Here is a 15,781-nt window from a genome sequence, read left to right as displayed (position 1 = left end):
AATTTTAGGCACAGGTTCTGCAACTGCGCGTGAATCTGTTGAATCCCTAGATTAACATCTTGCATCGATGTCTCATGCAATCTCCAGGGCTTCCGCTTGGGTTCCAATCTTCTGCTGCGACAAAGCAACCCTTAGATGAGGCAGGAGTGAAGCCACAAACCATTCGCAGTGCTGCCCATCCGTAAGATTCATGTTGGCTTTTCGGATTGTGCACTTCAACCTCTGATCTAAATCCCAGGGTGTCTTACCAGGCTTCATCATGATCTCCTTGAATCTCACAATTGATTGAGCTTCAAATTTGGGCCTGCTGAATTCCTTATTCAGCACAGTCTGGATATCTGCTAATGAAGCCATCGGGTTATCAGTGTAATACTTAATGTACCATGTTAGTGCACGTCTCTGCAAAGCAGTAACCAACGTTGATTTTTTCATCTGATCATCTGTAATACCCTGAGCTTCCCATACAACCTTCACGACAAACCAAAATTGGTTCGGGTCCTCAGTTCCCGACCCCTTGAACACAGGCAATTTTACTGAATTCTCCATATTGGATGGTGGCGGAGGTGGCGGTGGCGTGGGTGAAGGTGTATGCAGCGGAGGTGATGATGGAGGTGGTGTGGGTGGACTGGGTATTTGCAGGAATCGTTGTCTTATCAATTGAACAACACTCTACGAAGAAGCCTGTGCTGCTTCCTCGTCATCACTCAGAGGAGGTCCAATCAACGGGCTATATTCAGGGCCTGTTTTCCCTCGATCCCTTAAGATCTTTCCACTTTGCGTAGCTCCAAACATCAAGGTATCTGCATAATCCACTTTTCACATAAGAGCATCTTAATCCAAGTATTTAAAGACCTTAAATACTTACCTCGTGGTCCCTTGAAGAAGCGGCGCTCTGCTTTACTATAACTGATCAAAGTATCAATTGCGAACTCTGTCACAAATCCTCTTATGATACGATCGAGCCAATGATCAACATTGCGTGCGATCTTATCTTCAGAGGCTTCCAATCTCCGTACTAACTCTGAGGTCCAGGCTATCGGACCGTCAAGCCTCCACCTTCCTTAACCGTTTGCCAATTTCGTGACCCACTTGTATAATTCGACCGTGAAGGAACAAAAGAAGATTTCGTGTATCTCTATATACAACTATCTGTCCAACCATTGTTCTTTCGTCAATCGTGGATTCTTGTTTTCTTGCACCGTGAATTCGTGGATCTTTCTATCCAACCAATCTTTGATCTCCTTCTTAGTTGGATTCCAGTGATGCGACATCACACATCTCTTTATGCATATCTCGCTCCCGGCAAGGGAACCATTTGTTGGCTTGAAGGGCCCTGACCAGGTTCAGCGGTAATTAGCCAAGCAAATCCATACACTACTGGCCCTTTCGGCATCAATCCGTCGAGCGCAAACTAAAGTCTCACTTGAAGTAGTATGGGGGGATGCAGGAACCAAGTTTCCGCACCCATAGATGGTAGTGATGTCGTTTTATACCCTAAACCTTTCTTCGCGCATGTCGATAAGCCCTTTGGGGCTTATCGATATACTCCTCTTAGTCATCCTTTAGACCTCCACGAAGGTCTACGACTATCCCTTGCGTACCCTAGATAGGTGGATCAAACACTTACGTGCCTCTATAATTACTCTTACTTCTGTATTTACCCATATTAGCTTAAGTATTTGATGACTTCAACATGCATTAAGAGGATCTTCGCGTAAACAGATCTTCTTACTTGCGTTCATATAACAAAGCAAAGTATATTGATTCACACATCAATACAACACTAAAACATAAACCCAATATTTATCATAACATAATCCTATGCATTTATAACAGAAGTAAAATAGATCATACACAGATAATTATAGAATAATCCTCTTTATTTATGTTTTAGATCTTCTTTACAGACTCTAACCACCCTGGGCACACAAATGCAGGGGTTCGCGCACTCAGTTGCGGACTTCTACCCTAGGCCTTTGCGCACAGTTGAAGAGCTTCTTTCCTACGCTAAGTTTCTTCGCTCCTAGCTCTCACAAACCCATTACATTCATCAATGACTTAAAACATATCAAGACTGAACTGCCTTAGACTCTTCTAAGACTTCCCTTTTTATACAGTCCCATGGTCCGCAAACCATTGGTGGATCTCTTAAAGCCGACACAAGTTACATAAAAGAAGGGCGGAAACCCTTGATAATTCTTTACATCTTCACACTCCGCAACCACAAAATGCGGAGACTTTACACTTCTTATACAAAAACTTGGGCTTTTAACCCCAAAAAGGACCCTAGGGGATCTGTTCCCAACATGTAGCAATTCGTTTTGTTGATTTAGTCAGTTAATGGTGTGATTGTTTAGAAAGGGTAATGTGGTGCTACTTTGTTATGTTAACAATAAAGATGATGAATAGTGGAATGAGACGATAAGTGGTGGCAAGTGACATGTGCGATTTAAAGTGAGAGGTAGAAGTACTTCGCAAGGTGTTCTATGTTTCGAATAAGTAATGCTAACACATGTCAATGTTTATATACGTGTTATAATAAGCTCAAAGTTTGAAAACTTTAGTTAATTGCAAACATAATACATACGTCAACACAAACTAATGAAAATTATTAAAATTTGGATATATCACCTCAAAACTTAGGTTAATCTAATATTTTCAATGGAAAAGAATACGGGGAAACTACATCTACAATAAAACTTAGCAATTAATTTCCAATAAAATTTGAGAAATTTTATTTTAATTATTATATTCACATTGTATTTTATATCTTAAACATTAAAAATCAAAATCAAAATACATGATCAAAACTAAAATTAACAAGTTTTGCAGGGCAACTTAGTCATTATTACTTAAGTTAAAAATTATGTTTTGAGAAAAATTGCATAAAAAATTATAACCTACATTGATCAATGCTAAATCACTAATGGTCCACAGGCAAATCAAATCTTATAGTCTTGCTTTGATAGGAACTAAAAAATTAGTACACAAATATTTAAAAATGATGCATAAATATTGTAATCATATTCATAAATTATGGCATAAAATATATGAGACATTTATCCACATGACATTATATAGTGTAAAGGTTACAATAAAACCTTTAAATTACGATCAATCAAATATTAGAATTTTTTTTAATAATATTAAAAAATAAATATTTATTTTCCAAAAATAAACATTATAAATTCTATTTTATAGCCAAAACCCTGCGTTACCATGGACTACTAATACCTTACTCTGATCGCCTTTTAAAAAATCTAACAAGCATATTTATTATCTATGGCGCAAGGTAGTGGATATTGCAATAGGTTTTTGGTCAAACCCATATTAGTTTGGGTTTGACCAAAAAAATTTGCAAAAAATTCTATAGTATAACATTACACATTGAAATATATGATTTTTTAAAATAATTTAATTTATTTATGTTCAATTTGATTGGCTATCAAATTGAACATGTTATTGCCCTTTGCCTCTATTAATGTGTCCATTACCTCTATTAATTAACGAGAAGTACATAGATCACATCAAGGTGTAAGATGAACATTTATGATACAATTTGTTTTGGGAAGGTGATAAAATTATTGCTAATGAATATAATCATTTTATATTCCTATTTATAAAAATGACTAATGATTAATATAATCTAATAAAAAATATATTATTTAAAATTACATATATAATTTAAAATGATTATTTAAAATCACATATGTAATTTAAAAAGATTTATTAATGGTATGTGAGAGATATATTTTTATTTTTACATTATATTTTTAAGGGGTAGAAGTCACTTAGGTTTTTGTGCGAACTTAACCACATATGATAGATTTTACACTATTAATGAATAAATGATATTCAAAATAATAAAATGTTTGTAATACAAATAAATATAAAATTTCCCATATTCACAAACCAAGATATAATAGAAATTTATAATAAATAATAAAATTTCCATAAGACAATATCTACAAACTATAAAAAACCAAATATAAAATATTAATAATTATTTCTATATAGCAATACAAATAATGTTAATTTACAAAATTTGTACAATACAAATGTATTACAATTTAAAATTAATTTAATTATAACATTTTAAAATTTAAAATTTGTATATTTTTAATTTCACTATATTTAAACTAACCCACATAAACTAACTACTGTCTGATCTAATTTAATTGATTTTGTAACCAATAAACATTTACCACTTATTCTCTAAACATACATTTCCTTTTTAACCCTGATTTATTTTGTAACCAAAAAGCATTTACCACTCATCCATTTCCTTAATTTCCTTTTCGATGGTCAGGGAAACTGTGTTTTGGGCCCGGCATAACGGATCCGTCTATTCTATTTTGATGACTACACATATGTTGGGGTTCGATGCTCGAGAAATCGAGTGAAATTGCCGCCAATAAACGAGTGCACTTCGGAATCTCAAACTTCCAATACCAGCCGCGGAATGCTTTTACCTTTATCCAAACAAAATACATGCAGATTACACTTTGATTTCCTTGTTCTGCAGATTACACTTTATTTCCTTGTTCTGTAATCGAACACCCGTACGATGATGGTACGCTCCTGACCGCAATTCGAACTACAAATGCTAGCGGAAGGTTTGCTATGATCGTGTACAGGGTTTTACCTCAATCTCTGCTTTTCAAAGAGAACGCCATATCTAGATTTCCGAGGTTTTGGCATGGTGGTCATATGACGTGGAGTATGATACCCCGTCCATCAAATGCATTAAAACATTGCAGAACTGGGCCAATTCAATATCAGAGGAAGAAGCAGAAGAAGAATTCAAAACCAATTTCCAAAAGGAAACCCGAGTTGTCGGATGAAGGAACGAAGTCGTCACAGAATGAATGGAACTATAATAAAAATAATCGTTATGGCAAAACGGTAGATTGCAGAGTAGATGTAATATCGTGGAGAGAGAGACACATAACCGCAAGTATCGTCATTAATGCCAATGAGCAGAGCGTGTGGGATGTTTTGACTGCGTATGAAAGACTCGCTGAGTTCATTCCCAATCTTGTTTGCAGGTTAACTGAACTGAACTTCATCTTATTGATATTCTTATTTCTGGTCAATTAATTTAATTGCTGCATCCTTACTTCGGGGTAATAATTCCATTTTTCTAGCACTTGGACTACTTGTCAATTTGGTTGCTGCTCTACTGAATGGAATGCAGAGGAAGTAGTAATTTCATAGAAACAGTGCAAATTGAATGATTATTTCACCGCTTTGCTACTAACGATGCCAATAATGGTTATTGGGTATGGGCAGTAAGAGAATTCCATGCCCACATCCAGACAGGATATGGTTGATGCAGCGAGGAGTGCAGCGCGCCTTGTATTGGCACATCGAAGCTCAAGTCGTGTTGGACCTTCGAGAACTTCCTGATATGGTCAATTTCTTTATCGATCCTGCGTTGTTTCATCATCTCCGAGATTTTAAAATTTCAATCCTATTTTCTAACGGAAGGAAGTAGTTTACCATTTCCTTTTATACTATTTTCTTGCATGCAAGGAGAACAACTGAAGACTCTAGAATTTAGTATGAAAACAAGTGCAATTTATATATATGGCCATTGCCCAAGTTGGGTGATCTGCGTGAGCCATGTAGACTAGCAGTCTTGGAATTTAAGTATATAGATGGAATATCTGTACTTTCTTCCCACTGGAAGATGGATCACTTCTCCAGCTAAACACAGCGCACGTGTAAAAAGGGTTCAAGGACTACAAAAGCCAGATTTCAGCAAAGTTTAGAGGAATGGAACTAAATAGAAAGTAGATATAAGTATTAGCATTTGAATGCCCATGCTAACGTTTTAAAATTCTATGGACCTATTACTCCAGCATGTTTTGTTCAATGGTTGGTTGCATATGGGACATTTTCGGTATGCCTATGATGTAGATTGCTAGCAAATAGGAACCTTGGTTATTGCCATCTTTGCGAACTCTAGCAAGGTCAAACTTACTTCTCCGATCCCTATTTGTATCTGCAATCTAGATATGAATGTAGTGACTCACCTTTAATCAGTAAATAGCTTCGAGTGTCATATTGAAAGCTTTAAATGCAAAGAAAGTATTGTGTTATCCACTATAGTTTCTCTTACTTTGCCACTGGCAGCCTTCGGTTCCAGTTTGTTGTTTGGGAAGAAACATTTGCATGATATATGCTTTTATCTTAATGGGTTCTTGTCATTTTTTTTTGTAACTTTGGTGGGACTCCATCTTCATTATATCCAATACATTATATCCAATATATCACCTTGATCAGGGCGGGGAATTGAACTGGTGACTTCACATCAAGGAATGCCTTAACAGAGCACCCAATCACTGTCTATCCAAGACCCCGTCGACAGGTTCTTGTCATATTATTTTAATTAAGAAATTCTGTTTTCCCATGAAGAAACATTTTTCCACTTACAAATGAAAAGCTGTCAGTAACATATTTATCATATACACTTTATCTTAATAATTTCTTGTCTGATTTTAATTCAGAAATTCAGTTTCATCCAGGAAGGAAATTTTGCCTCTTACTAACGACAAGTTAGTCTGTCTGTATACTCTACAATTAATTTATTTTGTACTTGACTAATTATTCTCTGCTATTAACATAAGTACTTACTACTGATCCCTCTCGGTTCATAAGTAATAAGTTTCCAGGCAAGACAAAAACGCACAACAAGGAATTGCAGACCTGCATTGGTAGACAATGGAAAGGGAACAATGTGAAAATTTGAAGCCCTAGGTGACTAATGTTCTTATGCTCTCAATCAAACAAGTAGTTTGATGAATTTGATTAATGCTGAAATTAAATTTCAGACCATGGCATCAATCACACAATAGCTTGAAGTTAAATAGCAGTGTTGCCGTAAAATCTAGCAGGCCTAGGAGAGGGATGCCCTACTAGGCTTAAACTAGACCAAAAGACAACAATGGGGTAGTGGCCCACTGTCACCATAGCCAAAACCCCTTGCTCTTTACGGATTTTCACTGATGGGAGGAGTCCCGGTATATGGAATGTCACCTAATAGGTATTCTAGGTTTGAGGTGTGAGGCAACACAAAGAGATCTACAATGGAAATACACAATTTTAAGCTCAAGGCTCCGAGAGGAGGGAATACGCTTTCCTTAGAGAGGCAATATGCTTTCCTTAGAGAGACCAAATATAAGCAAACCAAGACCTAGGGCTTGATCAATGAGTTGATAGTTGGGGCGGCCTGTTTGAGAATGTAACTAGTTTTGGTCTTCATAATTGTCGTTTGACTGATGTCATGATGTAATTTTTATGTATCTATCAAAAAAAGAAAGAAAACGATATAAAGAACATAAGAAAATTACTTTTGTAGAGCACGGGGTTCATGCTCAAGTTATTTGTCATTAGGTCAAGCATTCATTTAATGATCCTAGGTTTTACATGAGTCAAAGAGTCCTTGTCTTATTGTAAAAGACCCTTTTGAACACTTTTTTTTTAAGGGTGGTTCACGGACACTGGGTGGTCGCTACATCCATGGGGAAAATCCAGGTAGATCAACCCGAAGAGATCTAGCCGCTGGCCAAACAAGCAAGGCCTAACCCCAAGGGCGTCGAGGAGATTTGACCCCATGACTTCCCAACTGGCGAGGTATTTAGCAACGGGAACTCGACCAACTGAGCTAACCCTTGGGCTACCCTTTCGGGCACTTGTATCAAAAAGAGAAATTGTTTTGTATTTTCAAAATGTTTAGAAGGCTTCCAAGATCAAGTTGACTTGCCTAGAGAAGGCTAATGGAGCCTCGTGGAAGGCTATAAAAAGGTGGAACTTCGACCTATGAGTACACACATCAAGCACAATACATCTTGTCTGTGGTCTGTGGTTTGGAAAGGTCATGAAGGGCTAGATCAAGCCTAGTCAAGAAGGAGAAATACCCCAAATCAATTCAGAGGTATGGAATCTGCCTTCTACTGTTCACATGTGCGAGAACCCTAGTGTCATGTCCCTTCTCAAATACATTTGTAACAGGTTGTTGCTACACAATTTTGCACAATTTTGGCTAAGGAAGAGAACCCATCATTTTCGACATAGGGACTTAGGAGACAATTCAACTTTATTTGGTTGATAGTGGAATGTGGGGGCCACTCACATGGGAGTTAGAATTGGCCCATTTGAATATTTTGGAGGGAAAGTCAAATAGGTGGATGGAGGAGCCCACATGAGGCTAGGGAGGCCCAAGGAGTTATAAGGAGGGAGCAACTTTCATTTTGGATTCATTCTTACACCTTGCAATCAAAATTACTTGACTGTTCGCTTTGCTGTTTAGCTGAGTCAACCAACTGTTTAGTCACGAATCTCTCAAGTGGGAGATTCAACCTCTACTTTGGGGGACCATCCGTGCCCGCCCTAGAGAGGCAATTCCATAAGTATTTCAGGAGTTTCGTGAGTGTGTTACAACACTACCATTCAGCCACAACAGGGAGTGCGTATTTCTGGCTAGTTGGAGAATACGCAGGGGGAGTCTGGAGTTATTAGTAATCAAGCATTTGCTGGGAGAGTTAGAGGATGTTGATTTGGGGTAGCATCGGATGTGCTCTAGCCACGAAATTTGGTGGAGAGGTTAGGGCACATGAGATATCCAATACCCAGAAAGGGTTTGGGCAGATTCTAAACAGTTTGGGAGATATTAAAATAATTAATATTTTTAATGGAGTCCCTAAGTCTAAACTTAGGGAAATTAAAATATTAATGTGAATTAATATAAAACTGTGTTAGAATGGTCCAAAAGACATGGATCAAGCCAGATCTAATCTTAGCCGTCGATTAGGGACTTAATCTCGACCGTTGATTTGTCAACGAGGAAAGTATAAGAGGAGGCTTGAGGGTCAGTTGGAGAACACACCAGAGTGATCAGTCATTCTATTCTCTAGAGCGGGGTTTGCTAAGAGAGATAGAATTAGTGATCATTTGCAGCGAGGGGCAGTGAGTACGAGGCAAAGAGGCAGGGACAGTGCCGAGAGATTAGCGCAGAAGCAGAGAGAGGCAGACGCAGAGCTAGAGGGAGCCACGCAGAGGTAGCAGAGACTGCGCAGAGCCAGAAGGGCATGCGTCATCCACGCATAGGTTGCAGGAGTGACACAGAGAGCCAGAGAGGCTGTGCAGAGCCTCAATAGGTTGACGTAGAGGGTTTCAGGTTGACGCAGAGGCCAGCAGGGTTGACGCTGAGCTTTAGATTGTGTTGGAGAGGGATTTCGTGGAGCATGCTTTTCGAATACCTATTTCCGAAGAGAGGTATTGCTGCCAGATTTTTTTTTATCTTTGTTGGGTTAGCAGGTTTGGCACCCAGTGTACTTAGAAAAGAACTGCTTAATAATAAAACCCTCAGATAGCTGCACCGATTTTCCCGCATTGGGTTTTTCCGGGGACATTAGTCCAAAAATAACGGTGTCATTTGTGTGCTTGTTTCTGTTTCCTTCAGTTGATGATCTGTAATGTGTTGAGCATGCACTTGTATCTATTTTCAGTATTTCCATGGTAAATAACTTGTTAATTAACAGAATAAGTAGGTAGAGAATAAATCAGTAAAGTGCATGGAGAGTTTCTAACTATTAGACTTAGAAACTTCAACATGGTATCAGAGCGTGGTTGCAGATCACAGGAGAACTGAGGACGTCAGCAGCAGCAGAAAACAGCTGTCCCGAGTGATAGAAGCTGTTCCTAGCAGCAAAGTAGCAAGGAAGGGGTGATGTAGTGCCTGCGTCATCAAGTTCGAGCCAAGAAGAGGCTGCGCAGAGGCTGAAGGAGGCAAAGACAGGCTCACGCAGAGGCTAGGAGGGCTGACACAATTGGCTGAGGGAGCTAGTTTGCCGGTGCCGGGACTGCGCAGAGCCTAGGAGCTCTCACCTTCAGGTTGTTGGGGTTTAGGAGGTTGTGGGTAAGTTGCAGAGTGGAGTTGGTGGGGTACTGTAGTCAGAACAATACCTAACAGGGCAAGGCCAAGGAGGAGGGAGTTGCTACCGAGGGTTTCTAGCTGAGAAATCCGGATTAGTGGTGCAGTTGCACAGACGATCAGAGTAGGGGGCATCTCGACATCGGCAGAAGCAATGTTACTTGGGAGCGGGAGCGGGAGCGACCATTTTCAGAAGCTCCCGGTTTGGGAGCGAATCGGGGAGCGATTTTTTAAAAATATATATATTTTTTTATATTTTTTAATTTTTGATACATATATGTCAACAAAAACATGTAGAATGATGAAATAGACATAAAAACATAAAAAAACATAAATTGATCATTGAACCATATCACATCAATCATCTAGAAATTATAATCGTCATCAACCATGTCCACAAGTTAGTAAAATACATATTACAACTGCAACATATTGAGTCTTATAAATCATGATTCATCAAATTCAATATTAAAGTTTCAACTTCAAGCTTTCAGAATTGAAAATTCAATAACATTTATCATCATTGATCACCAAAGTAACAAGTTGTACTTGTAAGCCAAGTTTAACCATTACAAGAAGTAATATCGAAGATATTTCTAAGTCCTAACTTCTAACTGTTAACATGATATGAAATGTTAAAAATTTATAAAATGAAACATGAATAATGAGATGAAATGAAACAACTTTAGTCTTTCACAAAGCATCATATTCATAATTCACAATCATTACCAATGAGTTATAATTGCCAAGGCCCAACTTCAAACTTCAAATTTTCATTGTCACAGTGATATAATGTTTACAAAAAAATCATAACGTCATAATGATATGAAAGAGTCAAGAGTCAAGAGTCAAGGACTCAAAACTCAACAGTTATGAAAACTAAAGTCTAATAGAAACTAAAAAAGACAAGTAAACTGTAAATCTACAAGTGGCCCTTGCCACGAGAGTCTCCAGGAGTATAAGCAGGTCGTGGTGGTCTTCTAGGAGTCTCCCGCATAGACCGACGACCAGAACTAGAGCCTCCACGCGAGGGTGTCGATGGAGGTGGCGACAGCAATGGAACAAGACTCGGGCCTCGAGCACTGCTACTGGATGGTGGAGGTGGAGGTGGCATGGCTGCTGCAGCTGCTTCATTTTCATCCCGTACAAGCTCCTCTTCTAGTTCTTCAATATGTACAATGCCATCCTCCAAATTGTCGTCCTCAGGGTGATTGTCCCAAATTTTATATGTGGGATCTTCATTAACCCGATCACAGTAATGGCTCAACAACCTCAAGTTGTAGTGCACATAAACCAAGCTTTCTGCTCGGTTTTCGTTGAGTCTGTTTCTTTTCACATTATGTATATAACTGTAGGTGCTCCAACACCTCTCTGCAGAAGAAGAATTTACAACCTGTGAAAGAACTTTTTTTGCCAATTTTGGCAAAAGTCCGTGGCCGCCATATGTTTCCCACCATGTGAGAGAATCAAATTTATCTTTGTCGTCCATTGCATGGAAGTTACCATACAAACCACTGCCAGTGAAGTATCTGCCTATTTCAAGGCGCACAGCTGCACATTCCTCCCTGTCAGGCACCAACTTTTCTAATGCTTCCAGATATCCTCTAGTTACCTCTCGATCTAAATGGGGTTTGGTCCTAACACCACCCCCTGCTGCAGGTTTGCCCAACCAAGATTCTGAGTAGTATTTTGGCGTAAGGATATACGCCAAGCAATGTAGTGGAAGGTTAAGCCTATTCCACCGTTCACACACACAATCATGAATCAGTTTGTACAAGTTGGGATCTTTATTATGAACAATGTCTTTTATTTCCCCCAACATGGTATCCATTTGCTCATACACCTCGCCAATCACTGGTTTGTCTGTATCTGCAAACCGAATCATGTTATAAATTGGCTTGGTGAAATCCAATACCTGTCTCACAGTTGTCCAAAACTGCCCATCAAGAGCGGCCTCCTCCACCGTTTCAAAACCTGCCATGTCAGCTACATTTGTAGCCCTTTCCTTTAACACCTGCCAATGTGGACTTGATACCATGCTAGCTAATGCCTCTCTTACCTTCAAAAGGCGCCTGAAGGTGAGGTAATAACTACCAAATCTAGTCCTCGCAATCTTCAGCAACTCCAATCTCGAGTGACTGCGGAAAAGGCCATGGGTATTGCTATGATTTGTAATAAATTTTATCATTTTTTTTCCTTTCTTGTACAAATCACCAATCCATTGGTATTGTTCATTTTTGTTTTTGACAATATCATGCAATAGAAGGTTCAATCTGTGAACCAAACATCCAGACCAAAATATGTTCGGGTATTTATCCTCAATAATTGCTCCCGCTGCCTTACAATTAGGAGCATTATCAGTGATGACTTGGATGACATTGTATGGGCCAATACGCTCAATTGTTTCAAGCAATGCTTCTGCAATGTTGATAGCGGTCTTGAACTTGTCTGAGTAATCATGTGCAGCTAGAAAGATGGGACCACTTCGGGACACAGCAAGAACACTTATCAATGGCTTGCCTTTTACATTTGTCCATCCATCAGATACAATGGACACCCCATTGTCAATCCAAGAACTTGTCATTTTATTCAAAGAATGTGATATTTTTGCTTTTTCATGATCAAGGCCAACAGTTCTTGCCTTGTCATACCCAGGGCTCTTGTATCCTTTAGGGGCATCATTTATGGTAGAAACCATTTCGTGCCAATAAGGTGAGCGTAGAACATTGAATGGTATCCCACATGCATAGAGGAACCTGTAAACTTTTGAATCCACATCATTCCTACACCCCTCATCAAGGAAATCTGATATGGTTCTACGCCTCAAAGATGATGACCCTGTGCCTCCATGTCCATATCCACTGCCTTGGCCTGAGGATGCTGAAGGAGTTCTTTGTGAGCTTGGTTCAAAGAAACCCCTTGATCTTTTTGTTCTGTATTGGGCTTCCTCCTCTTCCTTTATGTATTTGGCTCTATCTGTTGTTGACACCGCTGCACAAGTTTTGATTCCTATTTGTTTCTCTCCATCCCATGGCCTTTTCCCGCAGAGGTGTCTTCTAGCACGGGTGTATGAACCTGTGTAATCAGTGTTGCAATGGGGGCAATGAAATTTAGTGGTTCCACCCCCTCTCCCTGTTTCAGCCCTTTGAACATATTTCCACAGTGGAGTTTGGTCTTGTTTAGTTTTTTGAGGGTCATGTTCACCCTCCTCCACCTCCTCCTCACTGGGGTTTTCACCCATTTGACTTCCTCCGGCTTCTTCATCCACCTCTTCAGTTTCAGGCCCCCTCCGTTTCCTACTCTCCACCACCATAATAACCATAAAAGGGATCAGGAAGAGGAAAATGCCAATAAATATCCCCAGGTCCATGGTGTTTGATGTTTGTAGGGTTTGAGTCTTGAATCTGCAGGATAATTTAGTTTATTGGGATTAATTCATTAAATTTATTAATTTAATTTAAATACATGATCTTTAAACTCAAAGAGCTAAATTAAACTAACCAAATTAACTACCTAACCAGCTAAACTAACTAAATGATTAAGTTACTTACCTCTGCAGGCTTGCTCCTCGCTCCTCAGCTCTGGCTCCTTGCTCCTCAGCTCTGGCTCCTTGCTCCTCAACTCTTGCTCCAGCTCTCAATCTCTTGCTCAAGCTCTCAATCTCTTGCTCAATCAAGTTGAAATGAAATGTTTTTGGCCCATTGGGCTTATAAAATATAAAAAATTTTCTAAAATTTTGGGAATTTTCGGGTCTGGCGGATTTTTTTTCCGCCGAACTGCTCCCGGCCCGACTAAAATCGCTCCCGGAGCGTTTTTTAATGCCCGGGAGCGATCAGGGAGCGATCGCTCCCAGATCGCTCCCGGGCATTAAAAAACATCGCTCCCAGATCTCTCCCGGGCATTAAAAAACGCTCCGGGAGCGATTGCTCCCTGAAACGCTCCCTATTAGACCAGGGAGCGTAAATTTTTTTACGGGAGCGCTCCCGACCCGCTCCCGCCCGGAGCGCGCTTCGGGAGCGGGTTCGAAGGGGGGGGGGCGCTCCCCCGCAACACTGGGCAGAAGGGTTTCCAGGAGGGAAATCAAGGCTTAGAGGGAGTCACATCGAGAACTTCCAGGAGGGAAGTAGAAGAGCAGCATGGCACTACACGGAGTAAGAGACTAGGACAGACTGGACGGAGCCTCAAACTTCGCAGTCTGGAAGGCTAGAATCTTATCTGTACTTGACAGAAATCGTGTCAAGCACTTCGCCTTGAGGACGATAGCGATCCTAGTTGACCCAGCTGATAACGACAAGTATGAGGAGGCAATGGCGAGGGCCAAGAGCATCATCCTTGACGGGGTCAAGGACCATGTAGTACCACACATTGCCGAGAAGGAAACGACAAATGAGATGTGGGAGGCCCTAAAGAAATTGTACCAACATACTTTTGTGTAGAGAAGGATGTTACTAGAAAATCAATTGCGGTCATACCAAATGAAGAAGGGAGAACCGATCGACACCTTCCTTGGTCGACTGAATGAGATTCGAGATCAGCTGACTTCCATAGGGGCCACGCCAGATCAGGAATTGATGGTGAGAACAACCCTGAACGCAGTCTCAGAAGACTGGGAGGTATTTGTCTAGAGTATATTGGGCAGAGTGACCCTTCCACATTGGGAGGAAATGTGGGTGACTCTTCGCCAAGAAGAGATTAGAAGGCTAAGCAAGGCAGGAAGCAGCGACAAGGGGATCAGAGTCAAGAAGGAGGAGGAGGAGGATGTTGCCCTAGCATCTGAGGGAAAGCAAGAGAAACGAAAGAAGAAGGACCTCTCCAAGATCAAATGCTTCCACTGTGGGGAGCTGGGTCATTATGCGACCCAGTGTCCAAGGAAGAAGAACAAGGGAGAGGCCTCTGAGACCAAGGCAGTGCCAGCAAGGGCAGAGAAGGAAGTGGAGACAGACGATGACTGTGCCATGAGTGCACACACGCCACTTGAGCGGAAGTGGGGAGACATCGAGCTGTAGTTAGACAGACTACAGGCGATGAGGGGCAGGATCCTCGAGGTACCCAGCCTCTTGGATTAGACCATGCTATGGGAGCCCCAAAGAGGAGTAGCAGGACTGGTGGATGTGGGTAGAGACAGATGCAGATGAAGCGACAGAGAGAGCTACAGTGCAAAATTCCCAGGACAGCGTGAGGCTAGCAGGCTGCAACAGTGCAAGAGGCATGGGAGTGTTGCACCAGTGCAGGATGGCACAGAGAGGTGTGCAACGGTGCGAGATGGAAGGAGTTGTTGCAGCAACGCAGAGGTCAGAGAGGGAGCACTTGTCAGCGGCATAGGGAGCTTCAACATTAGGAGTACTCTAGCCTAACAGAGAGGTTAGAGTTGGGAGATCATTTACTTCTCAGTAACTGAGTTGTAGTGCAACAGTTAGCAGTGGTAGTGCTATGGGCGACACGATGCAACATGATGAGTGGAGATGCAGTGCAGACGTAGCAGTGGTAGTGGCAGGGCCATGGGCAACAACACGGATGCAAAGGGAGCTGTCATACAGATGCATCAATGGCAGTGACAGAGCTATGGGCAGCAGTACAAGATGCAGTAGTGCATAGGATGTTGGGCAACGGGCCTAGCATCAGCACAGGGATCAATGCCAGATGATCAGGGTAATACTCAGTGAGGAGTATTGCTAGAGCACAGTCCTTGCTAAGAGGGAGTGCTGATTTGGGGTAGCATCGGATGTGCTCAAGCCACGAAATTTGGTGCAGAGGTTAGGGCACATGAGATCTCCAATACTTAGAAAGGGTTTGGGCAAATTCTAAACAGTTTGGGAGATATTAAAATAATTAATATTTTTAATG

The 15,781-nt window shown here is 40.7% G+C and overlaps 1 protein-coding gene across 7 annotated transcripts in view; it reads left to right on the top strand.

Annotated features, from left to right (window-relative positions):
* The first annotated feature begins 4,371 nt into the window (after positions 1–4,371).
* The window catches only part of LOC149167927 (uncharacterized), a 451,255-nt gene continuing 439,845 nt past the window's right edge, over positions 4,372–15,781 (top strand). For 2 of the 7 annotated variants that reach the window (XM_089433241.1, XM_089433246.1), the window contains exons 1-2: positions 4,381–5,048; positions 5,293–5,413. In XM_089433241.1, the coding sequence (XP_089289367.1) occupies positions 4,624–5,048; positions 5,293–5,413 (546 nt within the window). In that variant the 5' untranslated portion in view covers positions 4,381–4,623. Of the gene's footprint in view, positions 5,049–5,292; positions 5,414–15,781 lie in introns of all 7 variants that reach the window. The other 5 variants (XM_089433247.1, XM_089433243.1, XM_089433244.1 and 2 more) reach the window with 5 other exon arrangements.

Source organism: Pinus tabuliformis, chromosome 5_1 (assembly GCF_031772625.1).
Source record: "Pinus tabuliformis cultivar Carrire ecotype Pingquan chromosome 5_1, CPIR1, whole genome shotgun sequence".
Taxonomy (NCBI): domain Eukaryota; kingdom Viridiplantae; phylum Streptophyta; class Pinopsida; order Pinales; family Pinaceae; genus Pinus; species Pinus tabuliformis.
This window is presented reverse-complemented; position numbering and strand designations above follow the sequence as displayed.